At 40.4% G+C, this 27,787-nt stretch overlaps 1 protein-coding gene and 1 pseudogene across 11 annotated transcripts in view; both read right to left on the reverse strand.

The window, feature by feature from the left end:
- The window catches only part of ICA1L (islet cell autoantigen 1 like), a 97,288-nt gene that overhangs the window by 48,378 nt on the left and 21,123 nt on the right, over positions 1-27,787 (reverse strand). For all 11 annotated transcript variants that reach the window (XM_007965892.3, XM_073019944.1, XM_038001735.2 and 8 more), the window contains one exon: positions 3,440-3,608. In XM_007965892.3, coding sequence (XP_007964083.1) covers positions 3,440-3,601 — 162 coding nt within the window. In that variant the 5' untranslated portion in view covers positions 3,602-3,608. The remainder of the gene's footprint in view (positions 1-3,439; positions 3,609-27,787) is intronic.
- Positions 9,871-27,413, reverse strand: LOC140712595 (keratin, type II cytoskeletal 8 pseudogene; annotated as a pseudogene).

Genomic DNA, 27,787 nt, shown 5'->3' on the forward strand with positions numbered 1-27,787 from the left:
TTATTAAGACAATTTAAAGAACTATAAACAAACATATGTTATAAGCACTCCAAAAGCATAACATTTTCTTGTAAGTATTATATCTGTTGTAAAAACATTATGTCTATTTTCCTTGGCTATGACGTGTGCTTTAGTTTTGGTTTTACTTCCTATGTAGAAAGCACATTCCCCATGAGAGCTGGAAAAAATGATAATAAATATATGGGAGCAAACAAAAAATTAAAAGTGACGAGTTTGTCCTCATCTCAGCTCCAAACAATCTAAATAACAAAAACATAAATCTAATATAAACTGCATCAAATATTGCCAACCACAGATGAACAGAGTGTAGATAACCTTACAAAGTGTTAACTCCGAGTCTGGCTTTTCTTCCATACTGGTCTAAGCAAAACAGATTGGTGAATTTACTATAAAAATTAAATAATGTATTATAACATCAAATATAAATTATTTTTAGATTTTTTAAAGAATTTTCTATAGATATTAATTCTTTCATTACTACTGCTGCTAATTGCTAACAGAAAAGGAAATATCCAGTAGACTCTGGTTTCAAAATTAAGCACATGAAAATTTGAGATGAGGCCACACTATATACATGATATAAATCTTCAACAAATTAATACATGTAGGTGTTCCCAGATAAACAAGCCAGCGTAAGTTTTAGAGTATAGCTACAATGAGGATTTTTTTTTTTTTTGAGGTGGGGTCTCACTCTGTCGCCCAGGCTGGAGTTCAGTGGTGCAATCTCGGCTCACTGCAACCTCTGCCACCTGGGTTCAAGCAATTCTTCTGCCTCAGCCTCCTCAGTAGCTGGGATTACAGGTGCCTGTTACCATGCCCGGCTAATTTTTGTATTTTTAGTAGAGACAAGGTTTCACCATCTTGGCCAGGCTGGTCTTGAACTTCTGACCTCGTGATCCACCTGCCTCAGCCTCCCAAAGTGCTGGGATTAGAATTTTTTTTTTTTTTTTTAATAGCAAGGCCTGTCTGTTCAGAATCTACACTAAAGAATTTTTTTTTTTTTTTTTTTTTTGAGACGGAGTCTCACTGTGTCTCCCAGGTTGGAGTGCAGTGGCGTGATCTCCACTCACTGCAAGCTCCGTCGCCTCCCGGGTTCACGCCATTCTCCTGCCTCAGCCTCCTGAGAAGCTGAGACTACAGGCGCCCACCACCATGCCCGGCTAATTTTTTTGTATTTTTAGTAGAGATGGGGTTTCACCGTGTTAGCCAGGATGGTTTCGATCTCCTGACCTCATGATCCACCCGCCTAGGCCTCCCAAAGTGCTGGGATTACAGGCGTGAGCCACCGCACCCAGCTACACTAAAGAATGACTTAGTTCAAAAAGACCTTGGTACTGGTGTATAATACTAAGCCCTAACCCTTTGATTTTTCAGATGCCTAATATCATCAAAAAGCCTGAACATTCTATCTCTGGAGCAGTTTTTATTATTATTTTGATGTTTGATCAAGCCTAAAGAAGGTAGATAATAAACACGAAAAGCGTAAAAGGAGGAGCAGGCATCGATTTTCCTTATGACTTTAGACATGTTTGAAGTGCATTTGGTATCTGGATTTGGCAATTGTAAAATCTGTTTTAAATGCATATGGAAGAAGATTAGAAAAGAATACAAAAGACTGGGCACGGTATCTCACCGCTCCTGCCTGTAATCCCAGCACTTTGGGAGGGAGGCCGAGGTGGGTGGATCGCCTGAGTTCGAGAGTTAGAGACCAGCCTGCCCAGCATGGTAAAACCCTGTCTCTACTAAAAATACAAAAATTAGCCAGCCATGGTGGCAGGCTCCTGTAATCCCAGCTCTTTGGGAAGCTGAGGCAAGAGAATTGCTTGAACAACCCTGGAGGCGGAGGTTGCTGTGAGCTGAGATCATGCCACCGCACTCTAGCCTGGGCAACACAGCAAGAGTCCATCTCAAAAAAAAAAAAAAAAGAATACAGAAAAGATAGTTCTACCAAGATGACGTGATTATGCTTGATATTTTTTCCATAGGTTTACGTACTATTTTTATTTTTATAATAAAACTGTTTCTCATTTTTAAAAATACAAATGTGGGAGAAAGTTCTTGGTTGATTCCAAATACTTATCTAATGGCCAGATTTACACTGAATATAAAACATGTCACCCACAGATGACCTAACAATGTAAAACAATACCAAAACCTCATACATTCCCACTTCTATGGAAATATATCTGGAACAAGTTCCTGTTGCGTTAAAACATACAACACTAATAATAATAAAGTCTTCATTTTTACACATTTGTCACTGAAGCCTAGGAATACTTTTCAATACAAATAGTAAAATCTTGTCAAATTTTTTATCTATTTCCATATTTGTTTTGGCAGTAAGTTTACTTTTTGCAGAATGAAAATACTTGATCAAGACCAGTTTAATTAGACCCATATTTTTAAGAATCCCACCATAATGATTATATTCCAAGTATAACAGAATCCCTGCTTAGAAATATTTGTAAGAATTAGCTTAAATTAGTGTGTGTGTGTGTATATATATATATATATTTATATGTTGAGTTAGTAAATCTGCATTTAAAAATTCAGACATTTGAGCTGGGCATGGTGGCTCGCACCTATAGTCCGAGTACTTTGGGAGGCTGAGGTAGGTGGATCACCTGAGGTCGGGAGTTTGAGACCAGCCTGACCAACATGGAGAAACCCTGTCTCTACTAAAAATACAAAATTAGCTGGGAATGGTGGTGCAGGCCTGTAATCCCAGCTACTCGGGAGGCTGAGGCAGGAGAATCGCTTGAACCCAGGAGGCGGAGGTTGTGGTGAGCCGAGATTGCGCCATTGTGCTCCAGCCTGGGCAACCACAGTGAAACTCTGTCCAAAAAAAAAAAAATCAGACGTTTTTATTCATTTATATTATACTCTTCTCTATTTAGCCTAATTACTTTAAACCATTTATTGGTTTAAAATTGTTTCACGGCAATTATTTAAAATAAAAAACAGTCAAAAAAGGCATTAGGAAATATTTCAATAACTCTATCTTTTAATAAAATAGAAACAATAACTATTATATTCATTCGCTGTTTGATTTTAATTATTTCAATGAGGTATAAGACTTCACATCAAAGTACTACAAAATAGTATGACTTGATATATAATGAGTACATGGTCTCAATTGGGAATGTAATTAATTCATTAAGACTTGGCTTAAAAACCATAATATGTGTGCCAGAGAAACTACTTTATTCATATTTTATCTAAGTTCGTGAATACCAATTTTGCAAATTTTCACTTTGTAAGAACTGTGACCTCCTAGTTAGAGCTCTGATTGACAGGTGGATACAACTAAATATTCTATTATCCCCATAACCTCTCCACTGTGAAAACTTGTTGCAGTCCCCCTTGGAGCCCCAAATAATGGCCGGTTATATGCAATACATAGAATGCTCAAATTTACCTCAAGTTTAGCATCCAGTTCAGCATCAGACGCCACCAAGTGCTCATCCTCTTTTTTTCCTGTTGCTTTGATAAAGACCTGTTTAGTTTTCCAGTATTTCTTTTGCATTCTGCTGACTACTGACTGATTATCTTCTGGTCTGGGTTGCCCAAAGGAATCCATGGAGTGACTACAATGAACAGACTAAAATTAAACTTCTTGTAAAAATTCTCAAAAAAGCGCTAACGTAGGGGGGCGGAGCAAGATGGCCGAATAGGAACAGCTCCAGTCTCCAACTCCCAGCGCGAGCGACACAGAAGACCGGCGATTTCTGCATTTTCAACTGAGGTACTGGGTTCATCTCACTGGGGAGTGCCAGACGATCGGTGCTGGTCAGCTGCTGCAGCCCGACCAGCGAGAGCTGAAGCAGGGCGAGGCATTGCCTCACTTGGAAAGCGCAAGGGGGAAGGGAATCCCTTTTCCTAGCCAGGGGAACTGAGAAACACAACACCTGGAAAATCGGGTAACTCCCACCCCAATACTGCGCTTTAAGCAGACAGGCACACCAGGAGATCATATCCCACACCTGGCCGGGAGTGTCCCACACCCACGGAGCCTCCCTCATTGCTAGCACAGCAGTCTGTGATCTACCGGCAAGGCAGCAGCGAGGCTGGGGGAGGGGCGCCCGCCATTGCTGAGGCTTAAGTAGGTATACAAAGCTGCTGGGAAGCTCGAACTGGGTGGAGCTCACAGCAGCTCAAGGAAACCTGCCTGTCTCTGTAGACTCCACCTCTGGGGACAGGGCACAGTAAATAATAACAAACGCAGCAGCTCTGCAGACGCAAACGACTCTGTCTGACAGCTTTGAAGAGAGCAGTGGATCTCCCAACACGGAGGTTGAGATCTGAGAAGGGACAGACTCCCTGCTCAAGTGGGTCCCTGACCCCTGAGTAGCCTAACTGGGAGACATCCCCCACTAGGGGCAGTCTGACACCCCACACCTCACAGGGTGGAGTACACCCCTGAGAGGAAGATTCCAAAGCAAGAATCAGACAGGTACACTCGCTGTTCAGAAATATTCTATCTTCTGCAGCCTCTGCTGCTGATACCCAGGCAAACAGGGTCTGGAGTGGACCTCAAGCAATCTCCTACAGCTACAACCTACAGCTGAGGATCCTGACTGTTAGAAGGAAAGCTATCAAACAGGAAGGACACCTACACCAAAACCCCATCAGTACATCACCATCATCAAAGACCAGAGGCAGATAAAACCACAAAGATGGGGAAAAAGCAGGGCAGAAAAGCTGGAAATTCAAAAAATAAGAGCGCATCTCCCCCGGCAAAGGAGCGCAGCTCATCGCCAGCAACGGATCAAAGCTGGACGGAGAATGACTTCGACGAGATGAGAGAAGAAGGCTTCAGTCCATCAAATTTCTCAGAGCTAAAGGAGGAATTACGTACCCAGCGCAAAGAAACTAAAAATCTTGAAAAAAAAGTGGAAGAATTGATGGCTAGAGTAATTAATGCAGAGAAGCTCACAAACGAAATGAAAGAGACGAAAACCATGACACGAGAAATACGTGACAAATGCACAAGCTTCAGTAACCGTCTCGATCAACTGGAAGAAAGAATGTCAGCGATGGAGGATCAAATGAATGAAATGAAGCGAGAAGAGAAACCAAAAGAAAAAAGAAGAAAAAGAAATGAACAAAGCCTGCAAGAAGTATGGGATTATGTAAAAAGACCAAATCTACGTCTGATTGGGGTGCCTGAAAGTGAGGGGGAAAATGGAACCAAGTTGGAAAACACTCTTCAGGATATCATCCAGGAGAACTTCCCCAACCTAGTAGGGCAGGCCAACATTCAAATCCAGGAAATACAGAGAACGCCACAAAGATACTCCTCGAGAAGAGCAACTCCAAGACACATAATTGCCAGATTCACCAAAGTTGAAATGAAGGAAAAAATCTTAAGGGCAGCCAGAGAGAAAGGTCGGGTTACCCACAAAGGGAAGCCCATCAGACTAACAGCAGATCTCTCGGCAGAAACTCTTCAAGCCAGAAGAGAGTGGGGGCCAATATTCAACATTCTTAAAGAAAAGAATTTTAAACCCAGAATTTTATATCCAGCCAAACTAAGTTTCATAAGTGAAGGAGAAATAAAATCCTTTACAGATAAGCAAATGCTTGGAGATTTTGTCACCACTAGGCCTGCCTTACAAGAGACCCTGAAGGAAGCACTAAACATGGAAAGGAACAACCGGTACCAGCCATTGCAAAAACATGCCAAAATGTAAAGACCATCAAGGCTAGGAAGAAACTGCATCAACTAACGAGCAAAATAACCAGTTAATATCATAATGGCAGGATCAAGTTCACACATAACAATATTAACCTTAAATGTAAATGGACTAAATGCTCCAATTAAAAGACACAGACTGGCAAACTGGATAAAGAGTCAAGACCCATCAGTCTGCTGTATTCAGGAGACCCATCTCACATGCAGAGACATACATAGGCTCAAAATAAAGGGATGGAGGAAGATTTACCAAGCAAATGGAGAACACAAAAAAGCGGGGGTTGCAATACTAGTCTCTGATAAAACAGACTTTAAACCATCAAAGATCAAAAGAGACAAAGAAGGCCGTTACATAATGGTAAAGGGATCAATTCAACAGGAAGAGCTAACTATCCTAAATATATATGCACCCAATACAGGAGCACCCAGATTCATAAAGCAAGTCCTTAGAGACTTACAAAGAGACTTAGACTCCCATACAATAATAATGGGAGACTTCAACACTCCACTGTCAACATTAGACAGATCAACGAGACAGAAAGTTAACAAGGATATCCAGGAATTGAACTCATCTCTGCAGCAAGCAGACCTAATAGACATCTATAGAACTCTCCACCCCAAATCAACAGAATATACATTCTTCTCAGCACCACATCGTACTTACTCCAAAATTGACCACGTAATTGGAAGTAAAGCACTCCTCAGCAAATGTACAAGAACAGAAATTATAACAAACTGTCTCTCAGACCACAGTGCAATCAAATTAGAACTCAGGACTAAGAAACTCAATCAAAACCGCTCAACTACATGGAAACTGAACAACCTGCTCCTGAATGACTACTGGGTACATAACGAAATGAAGGCAGAAATAAAGATGTTCTTTGAAACCAATGAGAACAAAGATACAACATACCAGAATCTCTGGGACACATTTAAAGCAGTGTGTAGAGGGAAATTTATAGCACTAAATGCCCACAAGAGAAAGCAGGAAAGATCTAAAATTGACACTCTAACATCGCAATTAAAAGAACTAGAGAAGCAAGAGCAAACACATTCGAAAGCTAGCAGAAGGCAAGAAATAACTAAGATCAGAGCAGAACTGAAGGAGATAGAGACACAAAAAACCCTCCAAAAAATCAATGAATCCAGGAGTTGGTTTTTTGAAAAGATCAACAAAATTGACAGACCACTAGCAAGACTAATAAAGAAGAAAAGAGAGAAGAATCAAATCGACGCAATTAAAAATGATAAAGGGGATATCACCACCGACCCCACAGAAATACAAACTACCATCAGAGAATACTATAAACACCTCTACGCAAATAAACTGGAAAATCTAGAAGAAATGGATAATTTCCTGGACACTTACACTCTTCCAAGACTAAACCAGGAAGAAGTTGAATCCCTGAATAGACCAATAGTAGGCTCTGAAATTGAGGCAATAATTAATAGCCTACCAACCAAAAAAAGTCCAGGACCAGATGGATTCACAGCTGAATTCTACCAGAGGTACAAGGAGGAGCTGGTACCATTCCTTCTGAAACTATTCCAATCAATAGAAAAAGAGGGAATCCTCCCTAACTCATTTTATGAGGCCAACATCATCCTGATACCAAAGCCTGGCAGAGACACAACAAAAAAAGAGAATTTTAGACCAATATCCCTGATGAACATCGATGCAAAAATCCTCAATAAAATACTGGCAAACCGGATTCAGCAGCACATCAAAAAGCTTATCCACCATGATCAAGTGGGCTTCATCCCTGGGATGCAAGGCTGGTTCAACATTCGCAAATCAATAAACATAATCCAGCATATAAACAGAACCAAAGACAAGAACCACATCATTATCTCAATAGATGCAGAAAAGGCTTTTGACAAAATTCAACAGCCCTTCATGCTAAAAACGCTCAATAAATTCGGTATTGATGGAACGTACCTCAAAATCATAAGAGCTATTTATGAGAAACCCACAGCCAATATCATACTGAATGGGCAAAAACTGGAAAAATTCCCTTTGAAAACTGGCACAAGACAGGGATGCCCTCTCTCACCACTCCTATTCAACATAGTGTTGGAAGTTCTGGCTAGGGCAATCAGGCAAGAGAAAGAAATCAAGGGGATTCAGTTAGGAAAAGAAGAAGTCAAATTGTCCCTGTTTGCAGACGACATGATTGTATATTTAGAAAACCCCATTGTCTCAGCCCAAAATCTCCTTAAGCTGATCAGCAACTTCAGCAAAGTCTCAGGATACAAAATTAATGTGCAAAAATCACAAGCATTCTTATACACCAGTGACCGACAAACAGAGAGCCAAATCAGGAATGAACTTCCATTCACAATTGCTTCAAAGAGAATAAAATACCTAGGAATCCAACTTACAAGGGATGTAAAGGACCTCTTCAAGGAGAACTACAAACCACTGCTCAGTGAAATCAAAGAGGACACAAACAAATGGAAGAACATACCATGCTCATGGATAGGAAGAATCAATATCGTGAAAATGGCCATACTGCCCAAGGTAATTTATAGATTCAATGCCATCCCCATCAAGCTACCAATGAGCTTCTTCACAGAATTGGAAAAAACTGCTTTAAAGTTCATATGGAACCAAAAAAGAGCCCGCATCTCCAAGACAATCCTAAGTCAAAAGAACAAAGCTGGAGGCATCACGCTACCTGACTTCAAACTATACTACAAGGCTACAGTAACCAAAACAGCATGGTACTGGTACCAAAACAGAGATATAGACCAATGGAACAGAACAGAGTCCTCAGAAATAATACCACACATCTACAGCCATCTGATCTTTGACAAACCTGAGAGAAACAAGAAATGGGGAAAGGATTCCCTATTTAATAAATGGTGCTGGGAAAACTGGCTAGCCATAAGTAGAAAGCTGAAACTGGATCCTTTCCTTACTCCTTATACGAAAATTAATTCAAGATGGATTAGAGACTTAAATGTTAGACCTAATACCATAAAAATCCTAGAGGAAAACCTAGGTAGTACCATTCAGGACATAGGCATGGGCAAAGACTTCATGTCTAAAACACCAAAAGCAACGGCAGCAAAAGCCAAAATTGACAAATGGGATCTCATCAAACTAAAGAGCTTCTGCACAGCAAAAGAAACTACCATCAGAGTGAGCAGGCAACCTACAGAATGGGAGAAAATTTTTGCAATCTACTCATCTGACAAAGGGCTAATATCCAGAACCTACAAAGAACTCAAACAAATTTACAAGAAAAAAACAAACAACCCCATCAAAAAGTGGGCAAAGGATATGAACAGACATTTCTCAAAAGAAGACATTCATACAGCCAACAGACACATGAAAAAATGCTCATCATCACTGGCCATCAGAGAAATGCAAATCAAAACCACAATGAGATACCATCTCACACCAGTTAGAATGGCGATCATTAAAAAGTCAGGAAACAACAGGTGCTGGAGAGGATGTGGAGAAATAGGAACACTTTTACACTGTTGGTGGGATTGTAAACTAGTTCAACCATTATGGAAAACAGTATGGCGATATGACCCAGCCATCCCATTACTGGGTATATACCCAAAGGATTATAAATTATGCTGCTATAAGGACACATGCACACGTATGTTTATTGCAGCACTATTCACAATAGCAAAGACTTGGAATCAACCCAAATGTCCATCAGTGACAGATTGGATTAAGAAAATGTGGCACATATACACCATGGAATACTATGCAGCCATAAAAAAGGATGAGTTTGTGTCCTTTGTAGGGACATGGATGCAGCTGGAAACCATCATTCTTAGCAAACTATCACAAGAACAGAAAACCAAACACCGCATGTTCTCACTCGTAGGTGGGAACTGAACAATGAGATCACTTGGACTCGGGAAGGGGAACATCACACACCGGGGCCTATCATGGGGAGGGGGGAGGGGGGAGGGATTGCATTGGGAGTTATACCTGATGTAAATGACGAGTTGATGGGTGCAGCACACCAACATGGCACAAGTATACATATGTAGCAAACCTGCACGTTGTGCACATGTACCCTACAACTTGAAGTTTAATAATAATAAATAAATTTAAAAATAAAATAAAATAAAATATTGTATCAAGTTAAAAAAAAAAAAAAAAAAAATTCTCAATAATAGGCCGGGCATGGTGGTTCATGCCTGTAATCCCAGCACTTTGGGAGGCGAATCACAGCGTCAGGAGATCGAGACTATTCTGGCTAAAACGGTGAAACCCTGTCTCTATTAAAAATACAAAAAAAATTAGCCAGGTGTGATGGCAGGCACCTGTAGTCCCAGCTACTCGGGAGGCTGAGGCAGGAGAATGGCGTGAACCCGGGAGGTGGAGCTTGCAGTGAGCCGAGATCGTGCCACTGCACTCCAGCCTGGGAGACAGGGTGAGACTCCGTCTCAAAAAAAAAATTTTTTTTAATAAATAAATAATAAATACGTTTAGCTAGTCAATATTTAATCTGACAAATGGAAAAAAGGTACTAAATATAATTTTTTTTTAGAGTCAGGGTCTCGTTCCATCGCTCAGGCTGTAATATAGTGATGCAATCATAGTTCACGATAACGTGGGCTCAAGCAAGCTCCTGCCTCAGCCTCATGCAGCACTGGAATTACAGGTGTGAACTACCACATCTGGCCCCTACTATTGATGTTCTCAGTCTGACATGCTAATGCTTGCTTTATATGGTCTAAATGTATGTTACAATTTCAACTTGCACATGAAACAGGCAAAAGATTATATTTATATTAATTTTAGATGACAAAGGTAATAAAACTTAAGATTTTGCAGTTATGTCTAGAGAAAATTATATTTTATTTGACTGGTATCTATTTATAGATGTTTATTACTTTCTAAGTTTTGCTTTTGTAATAAAACTGCAAAATAAACTTGTACATACATCTTTACATACTACTATCAGTTCCTTAGGAAGATTTCCTATAGTTATAATTGCCATGTCAGACAAACATCCATTTAATATTTTCAGATATGCAGATTCCAACACATACTCTTTAAAAATCAAAGAAATATTTTAATGTCCAATAAATCAACACAAATAAAGTCCTTAGGTATAAGGGAAGATATGTTATAAAAGAAATACAGATGGACATTATAAAATGTAAACATAAAAATTAACATATGCCAGGCGTGGTGGCTCACGCCTGTAATCCCAGCACTTTGGGAGGCCAAGGTGGGTGGATCATGAGGTCAGGAGATCGAGACCATCGTGGCCAACATGGTGAAACCCTGTCTCTACTAAAATACAAAAAATTAGCTGGGCGTGGTGGCACGTACCTGTAATCCCAGCTACTCAGGAGGCTGAGGCAGGAGAATTACTTGAACCCAGGAGGCAGAGGTTGCAGTGAGCCAAGATCACACCACTGCACTCCAGCCTGGTGACAAATCAAGACTCCCGTCTCAACAAATAAAATAAAATAAAATAACCTCTAAGAAGTTATTCTTAACAAGGTTAACATGGCTACATAAGGAAATGCAAATGTGAAAAGTATTTCTTAAGGATATACAAAAAGAATAAATACTAATAACAGTTTGGATCTAAAGCTCAAATTATTCCAACATACTATAAGAGTAGGAACAAAAGGGAAATACTAAAGTATGTGACTCACTCGTTATTTCCAAACACATTGATAGATGCTAGTGTATTTTTCATGTTAGTAAAGAAATAGAGGTTCATTTTCTTTTAATTTTAAGTAATTATTAATTAAATAAAAATAGAATGTTTAATTTCCAAATTACTAGGGGTAAAACAAAAGAGCCAGAAAAACTTGAGCAAAAGCAAAAGACTGAGTGGGAAAAACAGGAGTAAGGCATATAACACAAAGTACAAAACAAGAAGATGGAAGAAGAAGAACAATTATATTATTTAGTATGATAGATGCAAACTTCTTTTTAAATACAAAGAATCTCAAATCATAAAAACCAAAAATCGAAATCCAACTATATGCTATTTGAGATCTACTTAAAACAAAATGACACAGAAACATAAAAATAAAGATATGAGTTAAGATATACCAGGTAAATAGAAACGAAATGAAATTAGAATAGCTATATTAGTATCAGACAAAGCAGATTTAAATAAAAAGCATAAAATAGAACAAGGACAAGCTGTAAAGTCCACAAAGTGGCCAATTTTCCAGATATCCTCTGGATTATTATCCTTTGGATATCCTCCTACATTCCTGGGCAGTATATATTAGTCACCATTTAATTGCCAAATCTCTTAATATGTTATCCTGGATAATTTGTCTGGACATTATTTGGAATAGAGAGGGAATTTAATTTGGGTACCTAGGGAGCACGGATTTGATATAAGCATTATATTGTTCTGACACATCAAGTGTCTTGAGAGAAACTTAGTTTTTCTTTCCCATCCAGTTTCTTTCTTCTTTTGGTTGCTCTCAACTGCTTTCAGTCCTCCTCCTCCTTCCCTCCCCTCCCAATTTTATAAGAATTATCAGCAGCCCAACCATATGACAAACTGTTAATCTCTTCTACTAAACTGACTGCAGGTTTAAGCTCAATTAGGAGAACAAAATACTAGGGAGTATCAGAAGAGAATACCTCTTCCCTGCGTCAACTTCCATGTTGATGTAGTTCAAACAATATACTCCTGTCCTCGGCAACCACTCTCTCAGTATCTCTTTGGAAGAGAAAGAGTAACTTATCTGATTGGACATCAAAAACTCGACTCCTCCATTTCTGGAAACTATCTTGCCTACAGAGGGCACATGGTCCCTGGCAAAGGGAGAAAGTGACCGGGAGGATAAATCTGCAAAAGGTGGGATTTGCACATTTGTGGTTTTATGACTGAGGGCACTGCTAAATCTGCTTACCACTGGGGGTAGGTTAGGCAGGAAGCCAAGTCTTACTGGCTTGACATAGATAACAGAGTTCAAGGCTGGCAGAACTATCAGATATTTAGGAGAGATTTCATAAAAGGGAGGGAGCCAAAGAGGAGGAAACCCCAAAATTTGTATATAAAATCCTGCCAAGACCTGTGCTAATCACTAAACTAATCATGAGGCAAGGGAGGGAAACCCAAGAATCATGACAGAAAATCAATCACTGAAAAATGAAATAACTAAGTAAAGATTTCAGCACTACCACTACAGAGGAGACAGTTTGGAGTCTGAGTTCAGTCAAGTTAACTGGCTTCTAAAATAAAAATTCTTTTTCAGAAAAGCAAAACAGAATCCGCAATCTCTCAAATGCATCATTCAAAATCCCAAGTATCCAATCAAAAAAACACTAGACATATAAAGAAATAGGAAAATGTGACCTATTCAGCCTTTAAAAAGAAAGAAATCTTGTCATTTGTGACAATATGGATAAACCTGAAAGACAAATACCACATGATCTCAATTACATGTAAAATCTAAAAAAGTTGAACTAATAGAAGTAGAAAGTAGAATGATAGTTACCAGAGGCTGGGGAGAGGGGTATTGGGAAGATGTTTGTCAAAGGACACAAAATATCAGTTAGAAGGAGTAAGTTCTATTGTACAACAGAGGGACAATAGTTAATAACGATGTATTACATTCTCAGAGGTCTACTGTACAACATGGGGACTATAGTTCTTAACAATGTATTATATTTTTGGAGGTCTATTGAACAACATGGGGATTATAGTTAATAAAAATGTATTATATTCTTGGAGATATCTATGAAGCAGGATTTTTAGTGTTCTTACCAGAAAAAAAAGATGATGTAATACATATGTCAATTATGTTGATTTAGCCATTCCACAGTGTTTCAAACGTAATGTACATGACAAATATATACCATTTTCTCAATTAAAAATAATTTTTGAATTAAAAATGGTAACAAATTCTTCAGTCTTAAGGAAAATTACACCAGATAATTTGGATTTATAGAAAAGAATGGAATGACCATAATTGGTAAATGTCCTCAGAAATATAAGACTGTTGTTTCTTTCTTAATTTCTTCACATTATATAACTTTTACATGCATAGAGGCCGGGTGTGGTGGCTCACACCTGTAATCCCAGCAGTTTGAGAGGCTGAGGTGGGTGGATCGCTTGAGCTTGGGAGTTCAAGGCCAGCGTGGGCAACATGGCAAGATCCTTTCTCTACAAAAAATACAAAAATTAGCTGGGCGTGGTGGCTGGCACCTGCAGTCCCTGCTGCTCGGGAGGCTGAGGTGGGAGGATCACTTGAGACTGGGAGGTGGAGGTTGCAGGGAGCCAGGACTGTGCCACTGCACTCCAGACTGGGTGAAAGAGGCAGATCCCGTCTCAAAAAACAAAAACAAAAAACCCTACCATACACAGACAACAATAAAATAGCAGCTCAATTATCAATTCTGCCATTTTAAAAAACAGCATTGATATGTTTACCCATTCTTTACCACCTCACTCCATCATCATATGGTTCTTTTCCATAAAATTTATATACACTGATGCCTCTAATTTTTAGCTATATACTTTTTTCATTACTTATTTTACTTACAGATTCAGGGTCTCACTCTGTTGCCCGGTTAGAGTACAGTGGCACAATCATAGCTCACTGCAGTCTCAAACTCCTGGGCTCAAGTAATCCTCCCAGCTAAGCTTCTGGAGTAGCTGGGACCACAGGAAACACACCATCATGCCTGGCTAATTTATTTTTATTTTTGTAGTGACAAAGTCCCACTATGTTGCCCAGGCTTATTTATTTTTAATTGACAAGTAAAAATTGTATATATTTATGATGTATAACATAATGTTTTAAAATGTGTATACATTGTAGAATGGCTAATCTCTTTGGTTAAATTTATTCCTAAGTATTTTGATTTTTTTACTAGCTATTGTCAATGGCATTGTTTTATTGATTTCTTCTTCCTTTTTTTTTTTTTTTTTTTTTTTTGAGATGGAGTCTTGCTCTGTTGCGTAGGCTGGAGTGCAGTGCTGCTGCAGCCTCCACCTCCCAAGTTCAAACAATTCTCCTGCCTCAGTCTCCTGAGTAGCTGGGATTACAGGTGCATGCCACCACGCCTGGCTAATTTTTGTATTTTTACTAGAGATGGGGTGTCACCATGTTGGCCAGGCTGGTCTCAAACTCTTGACCTCAAGTGATCTTCCCACCTTGGCCTCCCAAAGTGCTGGGATTACAGGCGTGAGGGACTGCACCTGGACAGATTTATCAGATGGTTTGTTGTTAGTATGTAGAAATGCTACTGATTTTTTTTTTTTTTTTCTTTTTTTGGAGGTGGAGTCTTACTCTGTTACTCAGGCTGGAGTGCAATGGCATGATCATGGCTCACTGTAACCTCAAACTCCTGGGCTCAAGCAATCTTCCCACCTCAGGCTCCCAAGTAGCTAGGACTACAGGTCGTGCCACCACACCTGGCTAATTTTTTTCTTTTTTGTAGAGATGGGCATCTCACTATGTTGTCCAGGCTGGTCTCAAACTCCTGTCCTCTAGTGATCCTCCCACCTCAGCCTCCCAAAGTCCTGGGATTACAGGTATAAACCACCATGTCTGACCACTACTGATTTTTGTGTTAATTTTGTATCCTACAACTTTACTGAATTTATTACTTGTAATAGTTTTTTGGTGGAGTCTTTAGATTTTTCTAAATATAAAATCATGTTATCTGCGAACGGACGATTTAACTTCTTCATTGACAATCTGAAAGCCTTTTCTTTCTCTTGCCTAATTACTCTGGCTAGGACTTCCAATACTGTGTTGAATGGAAATGCTGAAAGTGGGCATACTTGTCTTGTTCCTGATTTCAGAAAAAACTTTCAACTTTTCACTGAGCATTATGTTAGCTATGGGCTTGTCATATAAGGCCTTTACTATGTTGAGAGACATTCTTTCTCTACCTAATTTGTTGAGTGTTTCTATCATGAAAGGATGCTGAATTTTGTTGAATGCCTTTTTTGTATCTGTTGAGATAATTATAAAGTTTTTGTCCTTTATTCTGTTAATATGGTGAATCACTGCTGGTTTGCATATGGTGAATATGCAAATTCACAGGGATAAATCCCACTTGATCATGGTGAATGACCCTTCTAATGTGCTGTTGAATTTGGTTTGCTAGTATTTTCTTGAGGATTTCTGCATCTATGTTTATCAAGGATATTGGCCTATAATTTGCTTTTCTTATACTGTTTTTGTCTGCCTTTGGTATCAGGCCTTTGTAAAATTAGTTCGGAAGATCTCCTTCCTTTTCAATTTTGTGGAAGAGTTTCAGAAGGATTGGTTTTAATTGTCTAAATGTTTGGTAGTATTCAGCAGTGGCATCATCAAGTTTGGGCTTTTCTTTAATGGGAGACTTCTTATTACTGATTCAATCTCCTTACTCATTATTGGTCATTTCAAATTATCAATTTCTTCATGATTTAGTCTTTTTAAGTTAGTATGTGTCTAGGAATTTACCCATTTCTTTTAGGTTATACAATTTGTTGATTTTTTTTTTTTTTTTTTTTTTTTTTGAGATGGAGTCTCATTTGGATGCCCAGGCTGGAGTGCAGTGGCACAATCTTGGCTTACTGCAATTTCCACCTCCCAGGTTCAAGTAATTCTCCTGCCTCAGTCTCCCAAGTTGCTGGGATTACAGGTGTGTGCCACCAAGCCCAGGTAATTTTTGTATTTTTTATTAGAGATGGGGTTTTACCATGTTGGCAAGGCTGGTCTCAAACTCCTGACCTCAAGTGATACACCCACCTCAGCCTCCCAAAGTGCTGGGATTACAGGCATGAGCCACTGTGCCCAGCCTGGTGTATCATTTTTTTATAGTAGTCTATGGTCCTTTGTATTTCTGTGGTAGCAGCTGTAATGTCTCCTCTTTCTGATTTTAAGCATTTTCTCTTTTTTATTAATCTAACTATTTTATCAATTTTGTTTCTCTTTTAAAAACCAGCTCTTCTCTTAATCTTTTCTGTTTTTCTAGTCTCTATTTTATTTATTTCTGCTCTGATATTTATGATTCTCTTTCTCCTAACTTTGAGCTTAGTTTGTTCTTCTTTTTCTAGTTCCTTAAGAGGTAACATTAGGTTGTTTATTTAGGGCTTTTCTTCTTTTTTGATACAGGCATTCATTGCTACAAACTTCTCTTTTCAAACTTCTTTTGCAACATCTCAAGTTTTGGGATACTGTATTTCCATTTTTGTTTCAAGATTTTAGTTTTATTTATTTGTCTCGAGATGGAGTTTCACTCTTGTTGCCCAGGCTCTGGAGTACAATAGTATGATCTGGGCTCACTGAAACCTCTGCCTCCTGGGTTCAGGAGATTCTCCTGTCTTAGTCTCCCGAGTAGCTGGGATTACAGGCGCCCACCACCACGCCTGGCTAATTTTTTGTATTTTTACTAAGACGGGGTTTCACTGTGTTGGCCAGGCTGGTCTTGATCTCCTGACCACAGGTGACCCACCCACCTCAGCCTCCCAAACTGCTGGAATTACAGGTGTAGCCACTGTTCCCAGCAGTTTTAAGATTTTTAAAATTTCCCTTTAAATTTCTTTTTTGATCCATTTGTTTAAAATTAATTTCCACACATTTGTGAATTTTCAAATGTTATTATTTCGAGTTTCATACCATTGCAATTGAAAAAGCTACCTGATATTACTTCAATCTTATTAATAAATTTTTTAAGACTTATTTTGTGGCCTAAGATATGATCTATTCTGGAGAATGTTCCACGTGTTCCTGAGAAGAATGTGTATTCTGTTAATATTGGATGGAACGTTCTGCATATATCTGTTATGTCCATTTGGTCTAAAATGTAGTCGAATTCCAGGTTTCCTTACTGAACTTCTGTTTGGATGTCTGTCTATTGTTGACAGTGAGGTATTAAAGTCTCCTATTATTGCATTGCAATCTATCTCTTCAGATCTATTAATATTTGCTTTATGTATTTAAGAACTCTGATGTTGCATGCACACATATTTGCAATTATTATATCTTCTTGATGAACTGATCCCTTTTCATTATATAATAATTGTCTCATTCTATAGTTTTTTGACAAAGTGTGTGACAATTTTTGTGTTGCTATAAAGAAATACCTGAAGCTGGGTAATTTATAAATAAAAGAGGTTTAATTGGCTCATGGTTCTGCAGGCTGTAAAGGAAGTATGGTGCTAGCATCTGTTTCTAATGAGGCCTCAGGGAGCTTTTACTTATGGTGGAAGGGGATTGGGATCCAGTGCATCACATGGTGAGAAAAGGAGTAAGAGAAGAAGGGGGAGGCACAATACTCCCTTAAACAACCAGATCCCATGAGGACTCACTTATCACCATGGGGACAGTACCAAGCCATCCATGAGGGCTCTGCCTCCAAGATCCAAACACCTCCCACCAGGCCCACCTCCAACACAGGAAGTCATATTTCAACATCAGATTGGGAGGGGACAAAATATACAAACCATATTGGTGTACTGCACCTGATATAATTATATCTAACCCCACTCTCTTTTGGTTCCATTTGAATGGAGTATCTTTTTCCATCCTTTCAGTTAATCTAAATGTGTCCTTAAAGGTAAAGTGAGTCTCTTCTAGGCAGCATACAGTTCAGTTTTTGGGTGTGTGTGTGTGTGTGTGTGTGTTTTTAACCTATTCAGCCACTCTGTCTTTTGGTTGAAGAATTTAATCTATTTACATTCAAGGTAATTATTGATAGGTAAGGACTTAGTACTACCATTTTGTTCATTGTTTTCTGGTTGTTTTATAGCTCTTTTGTTCTTTTTTCCTTTCATGCCTTCTTCCTTTGTGATTAGACGATTTTTCTCTAGTGGTATGCTTTAATTCCTTACTTTGTATCTTTTGTTTATCCACTGTAGGTTTTTGCTTTGTGTTTACCATGAGGCTTACATAAAACAGCTTATAGTTATAACAGGCTATGTTAAGCTGATTACAACTTAACTTTGATTGCATACTTTACCCTGCCCGACATTTTATGGTTTTTATGTCACAATTTACATCTTTTTTTTTTTTTTTTTTTGAGACGGAGTCTTGCTCTGTCACCCAGGCTGGAGTGCAGTGGCAGGATCTCAGCTCACTGCAAGCTCCGCCTCCCAGGTTCACGCCATTCTCCTGCCTCAGCCTCCCGAGTAGTTGGGACTATAGGCGCCCGCCACCTCGCCCAGCTAGTTTTTTTGTATTTTTTTAGTAGAGACGGGGTTTCACCATGTTAGCCAGGATGGTCTCGATCTCCTGACCTTGTGATCCACCCGTCTCGGCCTCCCAAAGTGCTGGGATTACAGGCTTGAGCCACCGCGCCCGGCCTACATCTTTTTATATTGTATATTCCTTAATAAATTATTGTAGCCATTAATACTGTTATTTTTTTTCAGAGCTAGCTGAGGTTTTATTTTGGACAAAAACAAAAAAAAAGCAATTGTAGCTGGAGGCATGAGCAAGGGGGATCGCCAGGCAGTAAACTCCTCCGCAGGTGGGCTGAGGGCTAGGGCTGAGCCTCAGGTGGGCCTCCTGTTCCCTGTACTCCCCTACACAGCGGCCTCCCTCCCAGGCTCTGGGGCAGCTGCAGGAGGGGCACTGGGAGGGGCTGCTGCAGCTGTTCACTTGGGCAGGACGTCAGAGGACACGGACACCAGCTTCCCATCGTGGGTCTCAATCTTCTTCACAACTACGGCCTTGGTGAAGCTGGTGTGGCTGAGATGGAGCCCATGCCAGAGCCAAAGCTGGAGCTGAGGCCATAGCTGAGGCTGGGGCTTGTGAGGCCCTCATAGGCTGAGCTCAGACCACCTGCATAGCTACTGGTGGTCTTGGTATGGATACTCATGTACTCATGTTCTGCATCCCAGACTCCAACCGGCTCTCCTCGCCCTCCAGCAGCTTCCTGTAGGTGGTGATCTTGATGTCCAGGGCCAGTCTGATGTTCATCAGTTCCTGGTACTCATGCAGCTGCCATGCCATGGCCCACTGCAGGGCAGCCTCCAGCTTGGAGAGCTTGGCATTGGCATCCTTAACAGCCAACTCCCCATGCTGCTCGGCATCTGTGATGGCAGCCTCCAGGGAAACCCTCTGGCCTTCAGGGCCCTCAATCTCAGCCTGGAGCTGGCTGATGTTCTGCCTCATCTCAGAGATCTCAGTCTTCGTATGCCGCAGGTCATCCGCATGCATCCCAGCCAGCATCTGTAGCTCCTCATACTTGATCTGGTACATGCTCTCAGCCTCAGCCCGGCTGTGGTTGGTGATCTCCTCATACTGCACCTTGACCTCAGCAATGATGCTGTCCATGTCCAGGGAGCGGCTGTTGTCCATGGACAGCACCACAGATGTCTCCAAGATCTGGGACTACAGTTCCTGGATCTCCTCTTCCTACAGCTGCCGGAAGAAGTTGATCTCTTTAGTCAGCCCTTCCAGGCAAGACTCTAGCTCTACCTTTATATAAGCTTCATCCACATCCTTCCTGATGAGGACAAATTCATTCTCCATCTCTATACGCTTGTTGATCTCATCCTCATATTTGTTCTTGAAGTCCTCCACCAGCCCCTGCATATTGCCAAGCTCTGCCTCCAGCTTCAGCCTCTCCTAGCCCAGAGTCTCCAGCTGCCGCTTAAGGTTGTTGAAATAGCTCTCGAACATGTTGTCCATGTTGTACTGAGCCGTCTTCTGCTGCTGCAGGAGGGCTCCACTTGGTCTCCAGCATCTTGTTCTGGTACTCCAGGAATTGTACCTTGTCTGTGAAGGAGGCAAACTTGTTGTTGAGGGCCTTGATCTGCTCCTTTTCCTGGGTGCGCACAGCCTGGATGTTGGGTTCTGCCTCCAGGTTAAGGGGGCTCAGCAGGCTCTGGTTGACTGTGACGGCAGTGATGCTTCCCATGCTGCTGGCCCCACCATAACTTCTGCCCAGGACACCCAGAAAGCTGCTGCTACCCACTCGGGAGAAGCTCAAGGAGCTGATGCGGGCATCGGGCCAACACATGTAGGAGTAGCTGCTGAAGGCTTGGGGGCCAGAGGTGGACACCTTGTAGGACTTCTGGCTCACCCTGATGGACATGGTCGATGCAGGAGTGGAGGCAGGTGAGCTGAACCACACAGAGATCCCAGAAGGAGCAGAGACGCTGCTTCTTGGTCTTTTTTTTTTTTTTTCAGACGGAGTTTTGTTCTTGTTGCCCAGACTGGAGTGCAATGGCATGATCTTGGCTTACTGCAACCTTCACCTCACAGGTTCAAGTGATTCTCCTGCCTTAGTCTCCTGAGTAGCTGGGATTATAGGCACCTGCTACCATGCACAGCTAACTGTGGTATTTTTTTTAGTAGAGATGGGGTTTCACCATGTTGGCCAGGCTGGTCTCGAACTCCTGACCTCAGGTGATCTGCCTGCCTCGGCCTCCCAAAGTGCTGGAATTACAGGCATGGGCCACTGCACCAGGCCTATTGTAGCCATTATTTTTAATAGTTTTGTTTTTTAACATTCATATTAAAAACCCACCATTATACTATTAGAGTATTCTAAATTTGTGTAGTTGTACCAATGAGTTTTATGCTTTTAGATGTTTTTGTGTTACTCATTAGCATCCTTTCCTCTCAGCCTGAAGAACTCCCTTTATGATTTCTTATAAGACACATCTGGTGGTGATGAACTACCTCAGTGTTTGTTTGAGAAAGTTTTTATCTCCATTTCTGAAGGTCAACTTTGCCAAGTAAAGTACTGTTGGTTGACAGTTGCCTTTTTTCCTTCAGCACACTGAATTTATCATCCTTCTCTCTACTGGCCTGTAGGTTTCTCCTGAGAATCCACGTCTAGCCTTATTGGAACTCCATTATATGTGATTTGCTTTTCTCTTGCTGCTTTCAGGATGCTCTCTTCATCTTTGATTTTTGACAGTTTTATTCTATCTTAGTATAATCTCGTTCAGGTTGAATCTGATTGCAGACCTTTGACCTTCTCATACCTGAATATTTATACCTTTCCTCAGATTTGGAAATTTTTCTGCTGTTATTTATTTAAGTAAACTTTCTGGCCCTTTGTCCCTCTCTTTTCCTGCTTAAACTCCTATAACTAGGATATTTGCTCTTTTGAGAAAATCTTGTAAGCTTTAAATCTTCTAAGCTTCATGTTTTCTTCTCTGACTGTATGTTTTAAAATAATCTGTCTTTGAGTTCATGTATTAATTCTTCTGCTTCATCAAGTCTGCTGTAAATGCTCTCTACTGCATTTTTAGTTCATTAATTGTATTTGTCAGCTCCAGAATTTGATTTTTTTAAAAAAACAATTTTAATCTGTCTGTTACATTTCTTATTTTGGTCATCTGTTGTTTTGCTGATTTCAGTGAAATGTTTCTCTGTATTTTAAAATTTTTATTTATTTATTTATTTTGAGACGTAGTCTCGCTGTGTCACCCAGGCTGGAGTGCAGTGGCCCGATCTCAGCTCACTGCAAGCTCCGCCTCCTGGGTTCACGCCATTCTCCTGCCTCAGCCTCCCGAGTAGCTGGGATTACAGGCGCCCGCCACCTTGCCTGGCTAATTTTTTTTAATGTATTTTTAGTAGAGATGGGGTTTCACCATACTAGCCAGGATGGTCTCAATCTCCTGACCTCGTGATCCGCCCATCTCAGCCTCCCAAAGTGCTGGCATTACAGGCTTGAGCCACTGTGCCTGGCCTCTGTATTTTTTTAAAAGCAATTATTTTGAATTCTTTAAGAGGCAGTTTATATATGTCCATTTCTTTGGGGTCAGCTACTGGGAGGTTACGTTTTTTTAGATGGTATTATGTCTCCCATTTTTCTTGTTGCTTTACAAGAAAAATGTCTGTGCACTTGTCTGTGCACTTAGTGGAACAGTCACCTTTTGTAGACTTTATGGCCTAGTTTCATTGTGGACTGACTTTCCTCCATGGGGTGGGGTGCAGTGGTTCTGGCACCAGTCAGGGTGCCAACTGTGTGGTCTCTGTGCAGCTCTGTCTGCTGAGGTTGGTACAGATAAAAATCACAGGGATCCATAGCAGTCAATGTTGTGAGTTTCTGCAGTGGCAGCAAGAGTTGTTGGGTCTTTGGTGGCAATGACTGCTAAGATCGCTGCAATCTATTTTTTTTTCCCACCAGAGAAGCTATGGCTGAAGGGATCCCTCTTGGCACTGGTGCCTGATGAGTAGCACCCATGGAATAATCACAGAACTCAGGCCTGATGCACAACTGTGTGGAGGTACTGCAGTTCTGAGTTCCCAGGTAGTAATGGCATTGGTGTCTGGGATGCAGAGATCCTTGCTGCTGTGTAACAGAATGCGAGATGCAGATGCTTGTTAAACAGCTAAGAGAACTGAGAATAAGAGCACTTGTGAGTGCAGCATTAGAGTAGCTCTAGGATTGGGGTAAAGTCAAGATCTTTATGGCAGCAGAGCTGGTACCCAGAGTGCAGCCACACACAGCAAGAGCTTGGCTCTTGGGCCCAGGGTGCAAACTTTTTACCTGTATACTTTTGACAAATGGATATCTTATACAGAACATTTCCAACTTCCCAGAAAGTTTCCTTGTATCACTGTCTTGCCAATCCATACCCTATCAGAAGCAATGAATTTTTTTCCTTAGCTTTTCCCAGTTTATTCTTTTTGATTGTTGAATAGAATTCCGTTGTATCAATGTACCAGTGTTTCCAGTTTGGGACTACTGTAAATAAGGCTGTTATGAACATGCCTATACAAGTATTTTTGCAGACAAATATTTTCATTTCTCTTGGATAAAAATCTAGAATTGGGTTTGCTGTGTCAAAGGACTAGTGTACCAGCCTCGGCAACAAAGTGAGACCCCATCTCTACCAAAATTTAAAAATTAGCCATACATTGTGTCATATGCCTGTAGTCCCAGCTACTGGGGACGCTGAAGTGGGAGGATCACTTGAGCCCAGGAGTTTGAGGCTGCAGTGAGCTATGAATGTGCCACTGCACTACAGTCTGAGGGATACAGTGAGACCCCATCTCAGAAAATACATAAAAAATCAAAATTAAAATTTTAAAAATTAAAAAAAAAACAAATAAGGAGTAGTAGCTGGAAGCCAACACATAATTTTTGCTACTGACAATGGTCAAATTTCTGGACATAGCTTACTGTGAGAACCAAATAATCTTCATAACTGAGCACTAAAATTAAATTCAACATGCCAGTCAGAGGCAACTGAATCACCAGAGGCTTCCCTATATGAGAGAAGGAAGGAGGGAACCGAGATAAACTTGCCCAATTTTTGCTTCCCAAATTTACCAGACAAGCCACTCCTCCTCTAGGAGGAAATGAGAGGGTAGAAAGAGACTAGGAGTTAAACTAATTGAGCTCCTTTAACATAGTAGGAAACATCAACAATGAGAAAGATATATTCCCTCTATATTAATTTCCTATTGCTGCTATAAAAAATGATCACAAACTTAGTAACTTACAACAAAATTAATTTACTGTCTTCCCATTCTGGAGGTCAGAGTCATAAAATAAAGTTGTCAGAGGGCTGCATTTCTTCTGGAGGCTACAGAGGAGAATCCATTTCATTGTCTTTTCTAGCTTTTAGAAGCCACTTACATTTCCTGGCATAGGGTCTCCCTTCCTCCATCTTTAAGGCCAGCAGCATAGCATCTTCTAATCTTTCTCTTATTCTGTGTGTCATCACATGGTGTCTTATTTTCTTCTGACCTTTCTGCCTTCCCCTTAAAAAGACCTATGTGATTATATTGGACATACCTAAATAATCCAGGATAATATCCCCATCTCAATATCCTTAACTTAACTACATATTCAAAGTCTCTTTGAACATAGTCTCTTGCCACAGAAAGTAACATATTCATAGGTTTCAGGAATTAGGACATGGACATCTTTGGAAGGCCATTATTCTACTACAGCTTCCATCAGTTTTCACTATTATTTAGCAAAAGGATAGGCTCAAGTAATTTCTTCATAAAAGATACTTGAGGCCTGGCATGGTGGCTCACACCTGCAATCCCAGCACTTTGGGAGGCCGAGGCAGGTGAATCACTTGAGGTCAGGAGTTTAAGACCAGCCTGGCAAACATAGTGAAACCCTGTTTCTACTAAAAATATACAAATAAGATGGGCATGGTGGTGGGTGCCTGCAATCCCAGCTACTCAGGGGGCTGAGGCAGAAGAATCACTTGAACCTGGGAGGCAGAGGTTGCAGTAAGCCGAGATCACGCCATTACACTCCAGACTGGGCGATAGAGCAAGACTGTCTTAAAAAAAGGGAATACTTTATTCCTTTTTACACTATACAGTATTTAAATTGTTAGCTGTCTCCTGGATTTGGAATTCAAATCTTAAAGTAAAATGAAACAAATCAATAATCTCTTTAGAGGTAGATTTGTATTCACTTAAAACGTCTCATTACTATAACATCACTGAAAAACAAGTGGAACTAGTATTAATGTGCACACTGAAGCACTGAAATCCTCTTGAGAAAAATAATCTGTGAAGACTTTTGACTTAATATAACATTAGTGTTTGATGCAATTAAGAAAATACATTAGTCAAGCCTGCTGTTTAACATAGTACTCCTGCTTACTCTGGCTCCTAAGCCATGAGTTTTCTCACAAACACAATCAACATTCCTCAGGGTGACAGTTGATAAATAATTCAACTTTGGAAGGGGGGGAACTGGTAGGAAATGCTCAAAAATGTCAGCAATGGTTTTCTCTGCAGTGGGATAATGGATGACAGTTTATTGTAGTTTCTGACAGTTTTCTGCAGCAAATTTGCTACAATTAACATGTATAACTATTATTTGAATAACTATTATTATTGTACAAATGTTTTCTTATCAAGACCAGTTATACTTTTACCTTTTTGGTTTTTCTTTTTTTTTTTTAAGACGAGGTTTTGCTCTGTTGCCCAGGCTGGAGTGCAGAAGTGCCATCATGCTCCAACCTCCCAAGCTCAGGTGATCCACAAGTGCATGCTATCACACTCGGCTAATTTTTTTTTCCTTTTTTTGTAGAGACCCTAAGACTGTGCCCCCACTCCCACTAGACCAGAGACTGGTTGCAAGTCAGGGTATCCAGAACTTCTGACCCACCAGCTTAAAGTAGGGGTTCCCAAGATTCCTTTTTGGGCTCGATTAGAGGTAGAGTGGCTCACATAACTTAGGGAAACACATGAGAGTCTCAAGGCAGCTGAAAGGAAGGCAGGAGAAGGTCAGAGGCCTGTCCCTGAAGCCTAACACACCCAACACTGTAACAAGACTGTAGTGAGAGCTATGGAAGTTAGGAACCAGCAAATGTTGATGAAAAATAATACCACACTATCCAACACTTGCGAGCCCTTATCCAAAAGTGAGTCATTCATTCATTGTTAAATATATATTAAGTGCTTATAGTTTTACGTAGCAATATTACCTGAAATATGACTAATAATCAGTAAGTGCATATAAAAATATCTGAGAAGTTAAAATAGTTATTACAAGACTATATATTAAATCACATGAACTTTGTAAGGGAGCTGGTCTCCCCCTCTCCTGCTAACAATCGAACACCTAATAAAAAACAGAAATAGGACTGAAATTCTGGTGTGCTGGGTACCATGAGTGAAATTTCCTTTGAACTGCATGTTGAACAAAAACAGATTTTAACAGCAGGAGGCAAGGAAATACTGTTCCAAATACAGGCTGAAGAAGAGAAAGGCAGATTGATGGTACAGATTGTAGAGATCTGTTTAACAGAGAGACTAAACACAGAGAGTTCAGAACAATCTCTCCATATTCCAGACATAATCTAATAAAAGCCTGGACCAAGGGCATTAGTGTAAGAATGGATATGAAGGCAGATATCTATAGAACTTGGTAAATAATGATTAAGCAGTTTTGCCCCAGAAAAATAAGGGCAATTAGAAGAAGCAGTTCTTTAAGTGGGAAGGTTAGACATTTCATCTGTGACATCTTGAATCTGAAATGATCAGGGACATCAGAGTTTTCCAAAATTTCTAACAGGTAATTAAAACTGTAGTAATAAAAAATTGTTTCAAGCTTGGGTCTCTAGTCAGACTGTCTAGGATGAAGCTAAGAACTTTTTTTTATTAGCTGTGGGACCTCGTGCAAGTGACATTAATCTCTCTTTTAGTTTCCTCATCAGTAAAATAGGAATAATGAAGTAAATGGATTGTTATAAGAATTAAATGGGCTGGGCGTGGTGGCTCATGCCTGTAACCCCAGCACTTTGGGAGGCCGAGGTGGGTGGATCACCTGAGGTCTGGAGTTTGAGACCAGCCTGACCAACATGGAGAAAACCCGTCTCTACTAAAAATACAAAATTGGCTGGGCATGGTGGCATGCCTCTGTAATCCCATCTATTCCGGAGGTTGAGGCAGGAGAATGGCTTGAACCCGGGAGGTGGAGGTTGCAGTGAGCCGAGATCGCGCCATTGCACTCCAGCCTGGGCAACAAGAGCGAAACTCCATCTCAAAAAAAAGAATTAAATGAGAAATATATGTAAAGTGCTTGGAATAGAAATTGCTGGCACTTAAGAATTCATGTTATATTTTTTCATTTTACTTTTTATCAGAGCTTAGAATGAAATATTACATGGGAATTATCTACTGATATATATATATAGAAATAGTTAAACAGTGAGAACAAATGAGACTTTCAAGAAAATAGAAAGGGTAGTAAACAAAAAGATACAGGCACTTGTATGTTCACTGCAGCATTAGTCTCAATAGCAAAAACATGGCATCAACCGAGATGCACATCAACAGTGGGCTGGATTGGCCGGGCGCGGTGGCTCAAGCCTGTAATCGCAGCACTTTGGGAGGCCGAGGCGGGCGGATCACGAGGTCAGGAGATCGAGACCATCCTGGCTAACATGGTGAAACCCCGTCTCTACTAAAAATACAAAAAATTAGCCGGGCATGGTGGTGCACGCCTGTAGTCCCAGCTACTCGAGAGGCTGAGGCAGGAGAATGGCGTGAACCCGGGAGGCGAAGCTTGCAGTGAGCCAAGATTGCGCCACTGCACTCCAGCCTGGGTAATATAGCGAGACTCCGTCTCAAAAAAAAAAAAAAAAACACAGTGAGCTGGATAAAGAAAATGTGACACATATACACCATGGAATACTATACAGCCACAAAAAAAGAACAAAATCA

The sequence above is a fragment of the Chlorocebus sabaeus genome, chromosome 10 (assembly GCF_047675955.1).
Source record: "Chlorocebus sabaeus isolate Y175 chromosome 10, mChlSab1.0.hap1, whole genome shotgun sequence".
Taxonomy (NCBI): Eukaryota; Metazoa; Chordata; class Mammalia; order Primates; family Cercopithecidae; genus Chlorocebus; species Chlorocebus sabaeus.